The following is an 18,122-nucleotide window of genomic DNA, read 5'->3' on the forward strand; positions in this document are numbered from 1 at the left end:
GATACAGTCTTCACCCTGTAAACAGAGTTTGAAAGGAAGAAAAAACAGCTGCTACCTGCAAAGGATGACTTGGATTTACCTCTTACTTTTCTATTTAAAGATGAAAAGACATCATTTTGAAAAAAACATTATAGTTCCATGGTTTAAAAATCTGAAAATTCTGTTTTGGATGAGAGCAAACAGAAAAAGTAAATTAAAATACTACCCTTTATATTTTTTAATTCTCAGGTATGCCTGTAGTTTTAGAATTATATAAAAATAAAGACACTTAAAAACACAAAAAGAAAACCCACCTCCTATTCTGGAAACAATGGGTCCTACACATATGTAAAACATGAGTCCGAGTTTTGTTAACTACCAAAGACTATGAAAGCTCATTAGGTATTCACAAAATACTTAAAACAAAACTATATATATAGGCCAATCTAAAGTCTAATGTTGGTATAACTTTATTTTGTGCTTGTCTATTTGGATAATTTGATAGTTAAATCTTTAAAAACTCAAGACAAACCAACCATATAAAAGTACGATATAAAACTTTCACACCTTTTCTCTATCAATCAGGTCAATGATCCTTAGACTGTAGATTTCGTCTTTAGGCAACATATATGCTTCGGCCACCTTTAAAGCATCTTCTAAAGAAGATGGAACATCTTGTTTGAGAATGTATCTTACCACCCTCTGAAATAGAGACAATACACATTTCTTTGTTATGAAATCTCACAGAGAGCCCAGAAATCATTTGTTCATATAATTAAAACAATGCAGCAAACTCTAAACTGTATGAAAAATTAAAACATGATTTGCATTCTGAATTTAATGACAGTCCTTTCACCCTTCTTTTTTTCCCCTGAGCTTTACTGAGGTTTAATTGACAAATAAAAATTAGATATATTTAAGGCGTACATGATGGTATAATATATTCCTTCAGCTTCTTAATTTACTGTCTTTTGTCTTTACTACTCTAACAACCAATCAAACACTCTCTTAACATTCTATCTAACAAAAGGGAAGCGGCGTAGAACCTAGCTCTATTAATCTTAAAGAATATAAAATCTGGTTAACTTTCCCATGTTGCTCTGGAAGTGGAGCAAAGGCGTTAAAAGATTCAATTATTGTACTTACCATTATTTCCTTGCTTAAGAGATTCACCTCCCTTATTCCATAGCCTCGTAAAAGTTTTTTCATCTCCATTAGTTTGTAACTTTCCTGTAATAACTTGACTCTAAAAGTAAATTCATTGATATTAACATAGACTGTCTTTTTTAATGAAATACTAAGGGACACAGTAAAGGATAGAAAAACATATATGAATTTCAACTCAAAACATGAAGTTTATCCAACACCAAAAAAGCTGTTTGGTGCACTGTAATCTTACTTGGGATGATCCATCTCTAAGTGCTGTTTCACCAGCTGCTCCACAGCTGCACTCCAGGGGACCACTGCTGCATACATTATCTTGAGCACAGCATCAAATATGAGCTATAAAGACACACACACACTGACCGTGAATAGCCCTCGGATTTACTTTTCATGCAAATTAATGATGCAGCCTAATCTACAGCAGGGATCTTGCATCTATTGGATAGAAGCTTGAGAATTTCATCTTCTGACTGCAAAAGCATATATGTTTTCCAATATTCACACATAAAGGGCAATTTTATTATTTAGAAAAATTCAGAAGAGTATTTTCTCTGCTGAAAGTTAAATCATATAGCTCTATTAACTTTCTATAGACTCTGTGTTTAAAAATATTCTCCACGGTTTTATTCACATTTTATAATGGTGACTAATAACAGTGTGAAGTCAAAATAAAGGCATATGATAAACATATTTTAAAATGTCTCTATGTTTGTAAGACCATAGAAATGCCTGAAAATATATGCATCCAACTGTCCATGTGGGTTTTTCTGGGGGTGGGGATGAGAAACTTTCACTTTTTATTTTCATAAGAAAAAAGGATTGAGTGGTTTTTATTTTCTTTTTATTCCTTTTTCCTATTACACAAATTCTCCCTAACAAATATATATTGCTTTTGTGACCAGAAGAAAAGCTTTAAGAAAGGATGCAATGCTCAAAACGAAAATCTATATGATCACTATTTACTTACATCTGTGTCAGATAAACATCCTATTACTGCTATAGCTTTTGCTTCCCATGCTGTATCAAAGAGTGAGGTGAACTTTGAGCTACATCTCTTCAATAAATCCTAAAATGGGATAAACATTTTTTTAAATTTAAAACTCTCACTAAAACACCCCCGCACACATATATAAACGTAGATAAATAGCTTTTATGGATGCGTAAAAAACCAAAAACTTCTACTTAGCCATGAATGCTGAACAATGGTCAACAAGTGCAAAATTGCCAAAACCTTGGCCTTCAGTTTTACATGGTACAGAAAACTTTGTTCATGCTCCTATTATTTCACAACAACCATTTGGAGAAAGTCCTAACATTATCTCATTGTGCTCAAGGCGACCAGTCAGTTAGTAGCAGAGTTAACCCACATTCTTAACCAATACAATAGGCTGTATCAATCCTAATGGTACAGCATGACATTCCGTAAAGAGTTAAACATTTAATACAATGATGCACTGCACAGATCCAGAAAAAAAGACTAGAGCTAAAGAAGTTACCTCTATGTACAGAAGGAGAAGTTCCTCCTCCTGTAGGTCATGTTCCCTCACGTAAACTCTTATAAACTTCTCAAAGACGGAAGGGATAAGCTCGGGGGCCAGCACTTTATCAAACATTCGGAATACAATGGTGGTTGTATCCTCCTGGATGTTGAAATAAAGATGGCATAAATGCAAACTCTAGCTGTGTTGACTATGATAAAATAGTAATAATTCTGATAAATCTAGACTTCTACCTTCTCAAAATCAGAGAGGGCCAATTTGCAGTTGTATTTCCTATGCAGTGTGATTAACTCTCGTAGGTTATTTACCAAAGTCCTTAACTGACAAACTTCCTCCGTGTTTTGATGATCCTTATAAAACAAAAGTGTTGAAGTTGTTAAGGATATGAAATAATAGTATGAGAGGGAAATACAAATAAGAGGAAACTGCAACTTATGCCTTTAAATTTTGTAGACATTTAAGCAAAATTAACTAGTACAAATTAACAGATCAGAATCCAACAGAAATCTAAAAGAAATTTTCTTTCTTCAAAAAATAGAAAAAACTATTAATATTAGTGTAATATTTTTTCAGAACCCCAATATACTTAGGTACACAAACATCATTTAGATAATCCTCAATGTTCCATCCATATAGATCATGACCAGATACAAAGTGATGACATTTCCTAAAGTTATATACAAGGAACAGGATTTTCAATTGATAAAAGGCAATTAGGGAAAAGACAAAGTAGTGTTTTATAGCAAGAGGAAAAGCTCTTCTGTGGAAAAACATATAAAATGATCAATATACATTGTACATTATAACATGTATTGATTATATAACATCAATATACTGCTTGAAACTTACAGAAAAAATTCCCATCTTATTCTTAACAGCACATAATCAGTAAGTATAATTAATAACAAGAATCTGCTATATCAGAAAGTAGGAGGAAATTTATTATTTATTTTGGGGCACCAGAAACTTAAGGAATAAATGTAATTTCATAATGTATGTATGATGTTACAAAAGGTCATACCTTCCGGTCCTTAAGTACTTTAAACTTCAGAGTTGAGGTTATACTGAGATGTCTCAACATGTTAGTTTATAAACTAAATTATGGTACCCCAACAAACTTTTTCAAAATATAAGAATGCATTTTTTTCCAATATAATGAATGCTTTCTAGTTTTTAGAAATCTGAAGGGAAAAATAAATGAACTTAAGAAATTTAGAAGCCAAATAATAAATTCAGTTCATTAACCTCAGATTAACATCATATGTAACATCAATATTTCTGATCTTAGTTCTCTTTCTAGCATTGCTATTTTATTCAGTCAGTCAGAAAGTCCCAGATTTTTTTCAATTTGACCTTTTAAAAAATTCTTTGGTACTTAAGCCATTATGACTACTGGAATGCCTAAGAAATGCAATCAAAACTAGAAGTAGGGCTTCCCTGGTGGCGCAGTGGTTGAGAATCTGCCTGCCAATAGAGGAGACACGGGTTCGAGCCCTGGTCAGGGAAGATCCCACATGCCGTGGAGCAACTAGGCCCATGAGCCACAACTACTGAGCCTGTGCGTCTGGAGCCTGTGCTCCGCAACAAGAGAGGCCGCGACAGTGCGAGGCCCGCGCACCACGATGAAGAGTGACCCCTGCTTGCCGCAAATAGAGAAAGCCCTCGCACAGAAACGAAGACCCAACACACCCCAAAATAAATTAATTAATTAATAAAAAAACAAAACAAAAAAACTAAAAGTAGTTTACTACTTTAAATAAAAGAAGTAAACCTGATTGATACAGCCTTTGAAAACTAATCCTAATATGTTATTAAGTTTTGCCCTTTTAAAGGACTTTGAAATGTTACTAATGCATAAAATCCCAACTAGACTACTTAGGAGTATGTTTATGTATTGTTTCCCTTTTGGGTGGCTCAATAGAGAAAAACAGTGCATGCATTAAGACAGGTTCAAGTTGTAACAGAAACATAAGGAAGAAAAAAACCTAATTTTCCTTTTTGTGGATTTTAAAAGTACACAACAAAAGAACATATAAAAAGAATATTCAAGAAGTGAATATGTGTCTAAATACACATAGACAAACCCTTCAGTATAAATTAAATGTTTTATTACTAAAAATTTGTTTTTCATATCATACCAAGGAACTCCAATGCCAAGAGGACGCCAATCCTAACTCATCTGGTTTTTCTGCTGTAAAAAATATCTCTGCCAGTTGAAGCCCATTTTCTGGCCAGTTTGCCTTTAAAAAAAATATTAGAGACCATTAAAAATAATGTTTTATGCCATGGGGAGTACTGGAAATGCCTTTTCAGTGCTAATTATACTGGTATTACCTTATCAGTTAGTTCAAGGTTCCTGGCTGCTTGTTCCAACCATTTTGCAAGAACTTTCTGAAATAGATATATCATAAAGAGTATTGATACGAATAAATAATCACTGAAATAACTTAAAACCTCCATCATAGTCTTTCAAGAGACATTAACATGAACTGGTGTTAGCACGACTTAATCTTCAACGATATAATGTAAAAAATAGAATCATCAAGAATGAAAACATTGAAGGCAACTTACCTGTCCTTCAGGTACAGTCCTTCTCACAAATGGGATCACATCATTTTTAAGCCACGGACAAAGCTTTTGCAAAGAGACTGGTGTAGAAATTGAGTTGAGCAAGTTCTCAAGCATTTTCACATCAAATCTGCTTTCAAAGTTTGCCTAAATCGTAGTGAGAAACTAAGATTTATCCAACAAATTTAAACCTATAGCCTCCCAAGAGGGAAAGACCTATTAGAAAGTCATTTCAAGAAACATTTTACTGTGTTTCCCTGGTGGTGCAGTGGTTAAGAATCCGTCTGCCAATGCAGGGGACACAGGTTCAAGCCCTGGTCTGGGAAGATCCCACATGCTGCAGAGCAACTAAGCCCGTGTGCCACAACTACTGAGCCCGTGCTCTAGAGCCCATGAACCACAACTACTGAGCCTACGCACTGCATCTACTGAAGCCCGTGTGCTCCAGAGCCCGTGCTCCACAACAAGAGAAGCCTGTGCACCGCGACGAAGAGTAGCCCCGACTCGCCGCAACTAGAGAAAGCCTGCGCGCAGTGACGAAGACCCAACATAGCCAAAAGTAATAAATAAATAAAAATTTATTAAAAAATTTTTTTACTGATGTAACGACCCTTAAAGGTGATTTACTCTGTGCAAATGATTCAAGTTGGTAGCCACAAATTCCGTGAAACCCCATGGCAGCGAGTACTAGTTAATAAATTAGAGGCAGAGGAACAGGCAGAGATGGCATTCTAAGGAAAACTTAATGGGAGGTGACAGTACAAACCCTAACAAGCATGTGTCTTTAATAGCATCACACCCAGATACTGAGCTTTGGACCTAATATTCTACATCAACATTAAGGAGATTCGGAGCAGCAATTATAATGGCAATCCTTTTCCACAATCTGAGCTGCAATAGGACTACCCTCTCCACCATTCCTACATAAGAAAGCCCATCAATAAACTGCTTAATAAAATGATACCTCTTGACCTAAGTTTAGGAGCGAAATAGACTCTGAATAATGAGATAACATAAGTTTATATTTTATGTATAATATTTCCTCTAAGTTAATATTATCAGAGGATAGTTTTCTCTGGGACAGGTCATATTTTATCAAACCGTCTGAAAACACCCCATTGCCCAGTCACTCCTGCCACCCTATTAGTTTCCAACACTGATTCAATCACCTCTCACAGGAGCTATAAAGCCATTAAGAAAAAAATGCAAAACAAATTACCCGATGTCTCAGCCAAAGGTACTGTGCACAAACAAGGTTTCCTTCTCTTAGCTGTAAAAAAATATCCTTAAGGTCATCTTCATTATTCAGAAATTCAATCCAAGAACTACCCCTGCAAAGTCAAAGAGAGGAAAGAAGTTAGTAGTCAAAAAATATACATTAAGGTTATATGTTACAAGTAGATACATTATGCATTTTAATTAGTTTTTTTTCCCTCAGAGTTAAAAAAAGAATCAAAGATTATACAGTGAAAAGTAAGTTTCCTTCTTATCCCAGACCTATAGAACTCTTGTATCTCCTCCAGAAGTTATACCTCTCCTTGTAGGTCCTTCCTGAGATAATCATTACATATACAAGCAACCATTTTTAACTTTAAAATGAATGAGTTTTTTATGTATACTATTTGTACTTAAAAAAATTCATTTTATATTATCTTGGCAGCTTGTACCAAATGAGCACATATAGATATTATTCTTTTTAAGGACTATATATTATTCCATGGCATGGATTTACTATAATTTAACTAGACACCTACAGTTGAACATTAGGGTTACTTCCAGTCTTTTGCTATAACCAACAAAGCTATAGTGACTACCCAGTCCTAATTAAAGCTCAGAAATAGATAATGAATAGTTCCTTAAAATGATAAAAAGACAAAACCCTATAAGCCTGTATCATGCTTAAATGATAAAACAAAATAAGCATTTTCACTAATATCAGGAACAAGAGAAAGATGCCTATTTACCACCATTATTTAATAATGTTCTACATGGGACTTCCCTGGCGGTCCAGTGGTTAAGACTTCACCTTCCAATGCATGGGGTGTGGGTTCAATCCCTGGTCCGGGAGCTAAGATCCCACATGCCTCATGGCCAAAAACCAAAACATAAAACAGAAGCAATATTGTAACAAATTCAATAAAGACTTAAAAGAAAAAGGTCTACATCAAAAAAAAACAAAACAAAAACGTTCTACAAGTGCCAGTCAATGAAATTAGACAAGGAAAAAAAAATGAGGAAAACAATGAAGCAAAATTATAATTATTTGCATATATAATTATATACTTGGAAAAAACAAGACCAATTGAAATATTACTACAAGTGAAAAAGGAATTCAATAAGGTAGCTGGTTTAAAAGTAATTTTAAATAATCAATAGCTTCTATATCCTTTTGAAAATACAATGGAGAAAAGTCCCATTTATAAAAGTAGCAAGAAAGACAAAATTAACAAAAAAATGTAAAAAATCTATATGAAGACAACTGAGTAGATACCACTCAGGAATATAAATAAAAGGATAGAATGAGTAGGAAGACACATACTGCCCTTAAATATTGATATGAAGACTTGATATTGTAAAGATACTGATTCTCCCCAAACTGATTTTAGGTTCAGCACATTCCCAATAAAAATAAATCATAAAAAATCCAATAAAAATAAGATTTTTTAAAAACTGGATAAGCTGATTTTGACTCCAAGGGTCATACAGAAAACAGTAGCTGCCCAAATTCTGAAAAATAAGAAAAGTATAGTACACCTAGTCTACCAGTTAATAGGACACTTTAAAGCTACATTAATTAAAACTATCTGATACTGGTGAATGAATAGAGAGATGAGATCAAGCGAATACAATTATACTGCAGAAACTTAAATACACGTGAGAATTTTAGCATGTGATTAAGGTAACATTTCAACGAGCAGTGAAAAGATAGAATGTTTAATGATAGTATCGGGATAACTGAATAGCTATAAGGAGAAAATAAAGCTTCCTTCATTGTTAGTTTATCATGATAAATAAATTTGTCTTAGCTTTAAGATAACTAGATCTCATATTTGTTAATAACGATATTCTTGGTGCACATTAGTATATCTAACAGGATTAATTTCCAGAAGTGGACTGTTAAGGCAAAAGGTATGTTTATTTAAATCTGCCTTCCAAATGTATCAATTCCAATGGATGATGTAGGAAGTGCCTAAAGTTTAGCAGGAAAGATAACATTGTCCATCATTGATCCCCCCAGAAACACAAATTCACTCAAAGCAATGCTATATCTTTTATAACATTCCAAACTTAAATCTAAATCATAATCCAGAATTCAAAATGGGGAATGCACATACCTGAATTTTTCTGGTCCAAATGCTCCATAAAAAGTAGTCAACTTTGCATGAGCCCTTAGTACCTAAAAAGAAATAACTTGACAGTCTGAATGTTGTGTTGCAATAACATTAAAATAAAAAACACCAAAAATTAGGCTTTCTGTTTCATAAGTCTTATACATATTCTCATTTTATCCCATATGACAAGTCAATTCCCATAAATATGACTGCCTTTACTTAGCACAAAACAAAAAAACTTGAAATAATGGAAATATTTCCAATCACACTCAATGCAATAAACCTGCAAAGAAGAGGAAGGTATTTGTACATTAATTGTAGGTGCCTTTCAAAATCAATTAGTTTTCCCACTGATTTATAAATATGCCCTTATGGTAGAACCTAGCTGGACTATACTAAACATTTACTTTGAGATAAGAGTTAAAAAATATATAGATGGTCCCTGACATGCAACGGTTCAACTTAAGATTTTTCGACTTTATGATGGTGGAAAGGCAAAACGCATTCAGTAGAAACCATACTTAGAATTTTGATCTTTTCCTGGGTTAGCAATAATATATAGGATCCCTCGTGATGCTGGTGGCAACAAGGAGCCGCAGCTCCCAGTCAGCTACATAATCACAAACAACCAATATACTTACAACCATTTTGTTTTTTCACTTTCAGTACAGTATTCAATACATTATATGAGCTATTTGACAGTTTATTATAAAACAGGCTTTGAGTCAGATGACTTTGCCCAACTCTAGGCTACTATAAGTGCTTTGAGCACATTTAAAGTAGGTAAGGCCAAGCTATCATGTTCAGTAGGTTAGGTGTATTAAGTGCATTTTTTTTTAAAAAACATTTTTTATTGAAGTGTAGTTGATGTACAATATAGTGATTCACAATTTTTAGAGGTTATACTCCAATTATGGTTACTATAAGATATTGGCTATATTCCCTGTGTTGTACAGTATATCCTTGTAGCTTATTTTTTTAATTTTATTTTTTAAATTTATTTTTTATACAGCAGGTTCTTATTAGTTATCTAGTTTATACATATTAGTGTATACATGTCAATCCCAGTCTCCCAATTCATCCCACCACCACCACCCCACCTTGAGTGAATTTTTGACTTGCGGTATTTTCAACTTAACAATGGGTTGGTCAGGATGTAACCCCATCATAAGCTGAGGAAGATCTGTATGTACATGTACACACACATATATTTTTGGCACCATCATAGCAATCATCAGTTTACAATTATTTGAAATAGCAGACACTACGCAAAATGATTTATAGGAAATATTTCATTTGACCTCAAAATAACCCATAGGTACTATTATTATTCTCATTTTGCAATAAGGAAAAAATGTATTAAAATAACTTGCTCTTGAAAAAATACAGATCTCTCTTGAATTCAAAAGTATATTGTAACAGTATATTCACTCCCAAATTAACCTATAAACCCAATGTAATTACCTCTTTTAAGCCATCAGAATAGATAGGAACAGCTTTATCTTCTTTCTTCAAAAGCTAAGATGAATAAGAAACACGGTTAGAATACCAGCTATACTAGGTTTTTCATGAAAGAAGATGGATTTCCTGTGAATTAAAGGAAAAAATCATCTTTAAAAATTAAATTGCACTCAACTCTGAGATGAACAATGAACAATAAAGAAGTTACATATCTTAAAAATAATGCATTTTATGAAAACAGCTCACATTTTGCCCATCTGTTACACCTTGATTTTAAGGAATATAACTAGCAATGGTATTCATTTACAGGTGAGTGAGGGGAACAACCTATAGCAAAAGTGGCATCATTTGGAAGAGCAAAAAAAAAAAGCACTTTAAAAAAGGTCTATGGGAAAAATCATTCAGTTTTTTGCAAAATACTTCTTTTGCATAAGACAAACTAACATGCACAAAGCTCAGAAACACTTACCCTGGTTTTGGCATAATTTAGCATTTCCTGGGTTGTTTCATAGGTTATCCATTGAGCCTCCAAGCAGTAATTCACCACAAATTCATCGTCCTGTTTCATAAATGCCAGACACAGTAAGGCAACGTAATACTGATCAATCCATCGATCTGGATATTCTAGTATACAACAGGGAAAACATACCTGGATTTTATGCAGATTTTCCTTAGCTTCATCTACAAGTTTTTGCCATTCAGTCTGCTCACTGGTATTCAGAGAACTCAAAGCTAGTTTCTCCAATATATCATTTGATTTTACTTTGTAAACAAGCTGTAATATAAACATGCCACATCAAGAAACCTGAAGCAAAATAATGCCTGTGGATGAAATCTTACACTGTATGCTAAATAAAAAATGTGAATATTCATGTGGTTCAAGAATAAGCATTAAAGAAGGTAACACTTAGATAACAGAAAGGTAACCCAGATTACAAAGTGTTATGGAAACCATTTCTACTGAGTCCTCACTAAATGTGACCAGCAGTGTACTAAAAGCTTTATGTGAATTATCTCAGTTAACTCTCATAAAAACCTAAGTAAGCATTTGTACCTCCTCAAAACCCTATGGGGTAAATACTAAGATCCCTATTTTACAATCAAGAAAACTGAAGCTCAGGAGAGGGTAAGTAATGTGTCTGAAATTTTGCTGTTCAGAAGTGAATGGAGGGCTTCCCTGGTGGCGCAGTGGTTAAGAATCCGCCTGCCAATGAAGGGGACATGGATTTGATCCCTCGCCGGGGAAGATCCCACATGCCGCAGAGCAACGAAGTCTGTGCGCCACAACTACTGAGCCTGTGCTCTACAGCCCATGAGCCACAACTACTGAGCCCACGTGCCACAACTACTGAAGCCTGTGCGCCTAGAGCCCGTGCTCCGCAACAAGAGAAGCCACCGCAATGAGAAGCCCACGCACCGCAACGAAGAGTAGCCCCCGCCCACTGCAACTAGAGAAAGCCCGTGCGCAGCAACGAAGACCCAATGCAGCCAAAAATAAAAATAAATTAATTTTTTTAAAAAACAGGAAATTAATACTGATACATTTAAAAAAAAGTGAATGGAGCTGGTTTTTAGAAGAATACCACACAATTATGTTTCACGTCTACTTTTCTAAGTTTATCAAAGGTTCCTTTTTCTAAATTTTAATTAATTAATTTATTCAAGGTTCTCACTACTTCTTTGCTAAATGATTTGCTAAATTGATATAGTTTAACTCAGGTTAGTGAGGCATACCATTTTATTTTATTTTATTTTTATTTATTTTTTAAACATCTTTATTGGAGTATAATTGCTCCACGATGGTGCGTTAGTTTCTGCTTTATAACAAAGTGAATCAGCCATACTTATACATATATCCCCATATCCCTTCCCTCTTGCGTCTCCCTCCCACCCTCCCTTATCCCACCCCTCTAGGTGGTCACAAAGCACCGAGCTGATCTCCCTGAGGCACGCAGATTCTTAACCACTGTGCCACCAGGGAATTCCCAGTCTATCAAAGGTTCTTTAGCAGCTGGAAACAGCTTGAGTTAGACAAAGTCAAAATTTCAGGTTCCTTTTTTATAAACAAAATATCAACTTTAACATGGGCTCTCTGGCTCTGAAAGCTAAAAGTGATACGAAAGAGCAGTTTCTCTAGTTCTGTGTCTCCACTCCCTGAAAACATCTTTCACTGGTCTTGATTTTTTTTGCTTCACTTGCTCTTTTTAAAAATTAGTTATTATGAAACTTTCAGATGTTCAAAAAGGTAATAATATAACGAATACTCATGCACTTATCACTTAAATTTACAAAAAATTTAATAATAGTTTATATTAATATTTATAATAAAAATTTATAATAAATTTATTATATATTATATTATATAAATTTATAATAATATATTTATATTTAATAATATAACATTTATTTAATATAAATATAACTTATAATATTTATATTATAGATTAATATTACTTTCTCTTCTTCCAAATAAATCATCCTCCTTCCCTGAACCAGAAGTATCCATTATTCTGATTTTGGTGCTGGTTATCCCATTAATTCATATACTGCTTTACTCATATACATTTCTAAACAATATACAAAATTGTTTAACATGTTTTAAAATGCTACTTTCTTTAAACTTTTTATTTTATATTGGAGTATAGTTGATTAACAATGTTGTGTTACCTTCAGGTGTACAGCAAAGTGATTCAGTTATACATACATATACAGGTACTTATTCTCTTTCAAATTCTTTTCCCATTTAGATTGTTACATAATATAAAATGCTACACTTTTAAAACAACAAACACATGGGTACCCACCACCCACTTAGCAAATGTTAGTTCTTCACTACCATCAGGCTTCATCCTTCATTACTTCCCAGGACTTTTCAAGGGATACCAATGAATTCCTAATCACCAAATCCAACAGACAACTTTCAGTTTTTATACCTGATTTTATTGGTAGTATTTGCAACTGCTGATCACTCCCCACTAAACTGTTTGTTTTTTGGTCACACCTCACGCCTTGTGGGATCTTAGTTCCCCAACCAGGGATCGAACCCGTGCCCTCGGCAGTGAAAGCAATGAGTCCTAACCACTGGACTGCCAGGGAAGTCCCCCTTGGCTTCTTTAATCATACATTTGTGTGGTTTTCTTCCCAAATGTTTATAGCCCTTCTTCCTCTATCCCCCGTGTGCTGGTGCCCCTATAGCTCATCCTCAGATCTCTTCTTACACCACACATTCTCCTTGAGCGGTCTGAGCCATTCCTCCGGTGCTACCTATGTCTAGATTCAGCTCAGATCACTCTCCAACTTCCTATCAGACAGCCTCATTTTATAAGATCCCTTACATGCAATTTTTATAAAGCAGAACCCTTCCTATTTTACCCCTAACCTGTTCTTCCACACATATTCCTCATTTTAAGTAATGCCATCACATTCCAACTACAGTAAGTCCCCTACATACGAATCTTCAAGTTGCAAACTTTCCAAGACGTGAACGTGCGTTCACATGTCCAATCACGTAAGTTAGTTCACATGTCTGGTGTACCTTGTCACATGCGTGCATCCTCTACAAGTGGTTGTGCTTTTGTGTACTTTACTGTACAGTACTGTATGGAGTACAGTAGTACAGTATCTTTATTTCAAGCCCAGGATGTCCAGAAGCAAGTGTAAAAGCAGCGGTGATATACCTGGTACTGCTAAGAAGCACCAGCTACTGTACTGTACTGCTGTATTTTTCAAGGTACGGTACTATAAGATTAAAAATGTTTTATTTCTTGTGTGTGTTTGTTTTTTATGTATTATTTGTGTGAAAAGTATTATAAACCTATTACAGTAGAGTATTATGTAGCCGACTGTGTTAGTTGGGTACCTAGGCTAACTTTGTTGGACTTCTGAACAAACTGGTTTTATGAATGTGCTCTTGGAATGGAACTCGTTTATACGTAAGGGACTTACTTGTAGTACGCTGAGCCAGAGTCCTGCTAGTCTGCTCCTGACATTTGTACCCCCCACTATGTTTGATCGCTGAGCCCCACTGCTTCTACCTCCTATACACCTCTCTCATCAGACCTTCCCTCCTGTGTGTCTCCACCTCACTGCACTGGGTCAGTTTTTCAACTGGTCTTTGCATCTCTAGATTTACCCTTCTCCAAACAATTTCCCATGTTTACAAAATGACAACCTAATCAAGACATTCTCCAGCTTAAAAATCTCAGTAGCTCCCCATCACCTGCAGAATAAGATCTAAATCCTTTGCAGTGCATACAAAGCCCTCCAGGCTCTGACCCTCTCCTTCTCCACCATCTCCTTTCCCTTCTATGTACATATAACCTACACCCTAGTCCTATCTAATTACTAGGAGTTCCTGGAAGCACCATAAGCCTCCCTCACTTTCTTCATGTGTCTTAACACCTAGAATTCCCTTCCTCTCCCAGGACTATCTGGAACATTTTCAAGATCTGACATAAAATCACCTCCTCCATGAAGTCTTCCCACCCTACTTTAAGGGTCAATATCTCCTTTGAATCCCTACTTTACTTTGGTCGTATCTTAATTATAGGCCTGATCACACTAAATTCCCATTATGTCTTACATATTTGTCTCCACAGCCTCTAGCACATGAAGAAATGCTTTCAATGAATGAATGAATAACATGAATAATTACCTCAACATCTAGTCCAAACTGAATGGCAAAGCTCTCGGCTTCAGCAAATCTGTGTTTGTGAAGTAACCGACTCAATCTGATAAATTGAAAGAAATTTCAGTAAAATTTTTATTAATCAGGGAATTCAAGCTTTTCATCAAGGAGTAAGGCTTAGAAGAACACAAGAGGGCTTCCCTGGTGGCACAGTGGTCAAGAATCCGCCTGTCAATGCAGGGGACACAGGTTCGAGCCCTGGTCCAGGAAGATCCCACGTGCCACGGAGCAACTAAGCCCATGCGCCACAACTACTGAGCCTGCGCTCTAGAGCCCGTGCTCCACAACAAGAGAAGCCACCGCAGTGAGAAGCCCGCGCACCTCAATGAAGAGCAGCCCCCGCTCTCCGCAACTAGAGAAAGCCTGCGCACAGCAACGAAAACCCAGTGCAGCCAAAAATAGATAAATAAATTATAAAAAAACAAAACAAAACACAAGTAGTTACCTGTTTTCTGGCAAAGCTTCTGTAAGACATCTGAGTACTAAAACAGAGACTGAGTCTTCAGATAGTCTGAGAAAAGTTTTAATATTGACATTTGTCATTTAACATCAGTAAGTAAATTTTAACTTTGCTATTATTTAATGACTTATCTGATAAAACAGGACTTACTTTGGATCATTTTTGCAAATTCCTTCCAGAAGGTATATGGTATCCTACAATAGCAAAAAACATGTTTAAAAATGAAATACAGAATTAATTCACTTTACAGTTACAACTGGTTTAGGCAGAAATTATCCATCAATGGATTCTAAAATTACTGGGAAAAACTGGTGAGGAAAAGGATATTCCCATAGACTCAAAATAACACCATGGAAATTACTTACTAATTATACAGGGGAAAATGTACCTTTACAATGGAGAAATATGGCAGAACTGCTTTAACCAAGTGATCAAATTTAACAGCACCAATAACAGGACAAGTGGACATGAGTCCTTTAATGTGATGCAGTTAGGACACAGTATCACTTATGCAGGACGCTTGCCAAAAATCTTAGCACGAATCTAATCATGACGAGACACAGATCCAAATAGAGGGACATTCTACCACACAACCGGCTAGGGCTCAAAAAATGTCAATGTCCGAAAAGACAAAAACAGACTAGGGAAATTTTAGAGATTAAAGTAGACTACCATGTGACCACGACAACAAAATTCAATTCGTGATGTTTGATTGAATCCTGGGTCAGGAACAAAAAAAAGTTCTCAAGTAATTGGCACAAGTGGTAAAATTTGAATTTGGATGGCATATTTCATAATAGTATTGCATTAATGTTAAATTTTGTGGGCCTCATTCTTAGGAGATACCCGCTGAAATTAGGAGTAAGAGGTCATGATGTCTGCAAGTAATTTCCAAATGGTTTGGAAAAATACAATGTGTGTATATAAAGAGATAAAACAGGGGCTTCCCTGGTGGCGCAGTGGTTGAGAATCCGCCTACATATGCAGGGGACACAGCTTCGAGCCCTGGTCCGGGAAGATCCCACACGCTGCGGAGCAACTAAGCCTGTGTGCCACAACTACTGAGCCTGCGCTCTAGAGCCCGTGAGCCACAACTACTGAAGCCCACGCGCCTAGAGCCTGAGCTCTAAACAAGAGAAGCCACCGCAAGAAGTCCATGCATTGCAGCAAGGAGTAGACCCCGCTCACCGCAAATGGAGAAAGCCCGCGAACAGCAACGAAGACCCAATGCAGCCGAAAATAAATTAAAAAAAAAAAAAATCCGCCTGCCAATGCAGGGGACAGGGGTTCGATCCCTGGTCTGGAAAGATCCTACATGCCGCGAAGCAACTTAGCCCATGCGCCACACTATTGAGCCTGTGCTCTAGAGCCCACGAGCCACAACTACTGAAGCCCGTGTGCCCTAGAGCCCACACTGCAACTACTGAAGCCTGCGCGCTCTAGGGCCTGTGTGCTGCAACTACTGAGCCTGAGTGCTACAACTGTTGAAGCCCATGTGTCTAGAGCCCGTGCTCTGCAACAAGAGAAACCACCGCAACGAGAAGCCTGCGCACGGCAACGAAGAGTAGCCCCCGCTCGCACCAACTAGAGAAAGCCCGCACACAGCAACGAAGACCCAAAGCGGCCAAAAAAACCCCCCAAAAGCAAGCAATAACCTCCCCCAAATTAACAATCATCTGTATTTCCTGTGGAGACAAGAAAATTGAATGTGCAATTGACTGATGTTTTATTTGATTAATTTCCTTCTTTTTAAATGAAGACTGACCTCCTGTAAATATATTTGAGGACCTCTGATAACAATAAATATGGTTTACCTGAGATCTATCCAGGTATTCCACTAGGTTCCACTCATGCTTAGCTTAGTTATTCTTATTTTTTTTCAATTATAAAAAAATATATTAGTTCAAAATACACATCAACTTACTGTGCTAATTCCTGTTTGGACCAGAGAAGAAACACTAGATACCTCCAAAGAATATAGTATTTCCATCATAGGTAATGAATAGACCATGAGGTTTCTCATCTAAGAAAAATAGGACAGAAATTAATATCTTAGATCAATATAAACCTATGAGCACAAGACAGCACTTCACAATCCAGGGCATAGATTAAAACACTTGATACGAAGTTAAGTGCAAAAAATAAGTAAATCTGTTACTGTATTATTTAAATGTTACATGGAAAATTATGTTCTATCCTACCTTTTAAATCTGTTAAATGAAAATCCACGTACCTGGAGTCCATTCTACAATTTGTTTTTAAGGCAAATGTAATTCCTCAGTGCCAGAACTACATAAGTATCACTATAATAAACATTTTCTTATAGACATTTTTATTCCTGAAATGCTCCAATTAAAATGTGGAGCTGAGGGCTTCCCTGGTGGCGCAGTGGTTGAGAGTCCGCCTGCCGATGCAGGGACACAGGTTCATGCCCCGGTCCGGGAAGATCCCACATGCCGCAGAGCAGCTGGGCCCGTGAGCCACGGCCGCTGAGCCTGCGCGTCTGGAGCCTGTGCTCCGCAACGGGAGAGGCCACAACAGTAAGAGGCCCGCATACCGCAAAAAAAAAAAAAATGTGGAGCTGAGATTTATACCTTTTTTTTTATGAGAAAAAAGAGCTCTGCAGGGTTATTTCTGATCTGTCAAGTACCTGTGTGAACTAAGAGCTAATATGCTGTGAGTACTACTTAACAACTAGTACTTTTATGTTAATGCTATTTCTAACACATAATATGGACGAATGTGATATAAATTTTCCAATACCTTCTTATGAGTAGTAGTTGTCAGAGCTACTAACTTGAGATTTGTAATCCCTTGCCTGAAAGAGAAAAGAAGGTTTAAGTGAATCAAAGAAGCCAACTGCTAGACATAAGCTAAGTCAAAGTGATATCCTTGTATAAAAGTTAAAATTAATTCACACAGAAGATACTGAACTTGACTTCTGAATGTTTATGGCCCAGACTCACACTCTT

General features: G+C 36.1%; 1 protein-coding gene across 1 annotated transcript in view; it reads right to left on the reverse strand.

Moving 5' to 3' along the window:
* KNTC1 (kinetochore associated 1) overlaps window positions 1-18,122 on the reverse strand; it is a 66,344-nt gene that overhangs the window by 36,149 nt on the left and 12,073 nt on the right. The window contains exons 11-30 of the mRNA XM_007448742.1: window positions 17,914-17,968; window positions 17,075-17,173; window positions 15,301-15,344; window positions 15,136-15,201; window positions 14,658-14,733; window positions 10,653-10,778; window positions 10,473-10,562; window positions 10,007-10,060; window positions 8,546-8,607; window positions 6,430-6,541; window positions 5,214-5,357; window positions 4,977-5,033; window positions 4,781-4,882; window positions 2,876-2,992; window positions 2,640-2,783; window positions 2,111-2,209; window positions 1,379-1,482; window positions 1,126-1,225; window positions 547-681; window positions 1-15 (exon numbers count right to left, since the gene is read on the reverse strand). The exon at window positions 1-15 is cut by the window's left edge and continues 93 nt beyond it. Of these exons, the coding sequence (XP_007448804.1) occupies window positions 1-15; window positions 547-681; window positions 1,126-1,225; window positions 1,379-1,482; window positions 2,111-2,209; window positions 2,640-2,783; window positions 2,876-2,992; window positions 4,781-4,882; window positions 4,977-5,033; window positions 5,214-5,357; window positions 6,430-6,541; window positions 8,546-8,607; window positions 10,007-10,060; window positions 10,473-10,562; window positions 10,653-10,778; window positions 14,658-14,733; window positions 15,136-15,201; window positions 15,301-15,344; window positions 17,075-17,173; window positions 17,914-17,968 (1,801 nt within the window). The remainder of the gene's footprint in view (window positions 16-546; window positions 682-1,125; window positions 1,226-1,378; window positions 1,483-2,110; window positions 2,210-2,639; window positions 2,784-2,875; window positions 2,993-4,780; window positions 4,883-4,976; window positions 5,034-5,213; window positions 5,358-6,429; window positions 6,542-8,545; window positions 8,608-10,006; window positions 10,061-10,472; window positions 10,563-10,652; window positions 10,779-14,657; window positions 14,734-15,135; window positions 15,202-15,300; window positions 15,345-17,074; window positions 17,174-17,913; window positions 17,969-18,122) is intronic.

The sequence above is a fragment of the Lipotes vexillifer genome, unplaced genomic scaffold (assembly GCF_000442215.2).
Source record: "Lipotes vexillifer unplaced genomic scaffold, Lipotes_vexillifer_v1.1 scaffold21, whole genome shotgun sequence".
Classification (NCBI taxonomy): domain Eukaryota; kingdom Metazoa; phylum Chordata; class Mammalia; order Artiodactyla; family Lipotidae; genus Lipotes; species Lipotes vexillifer.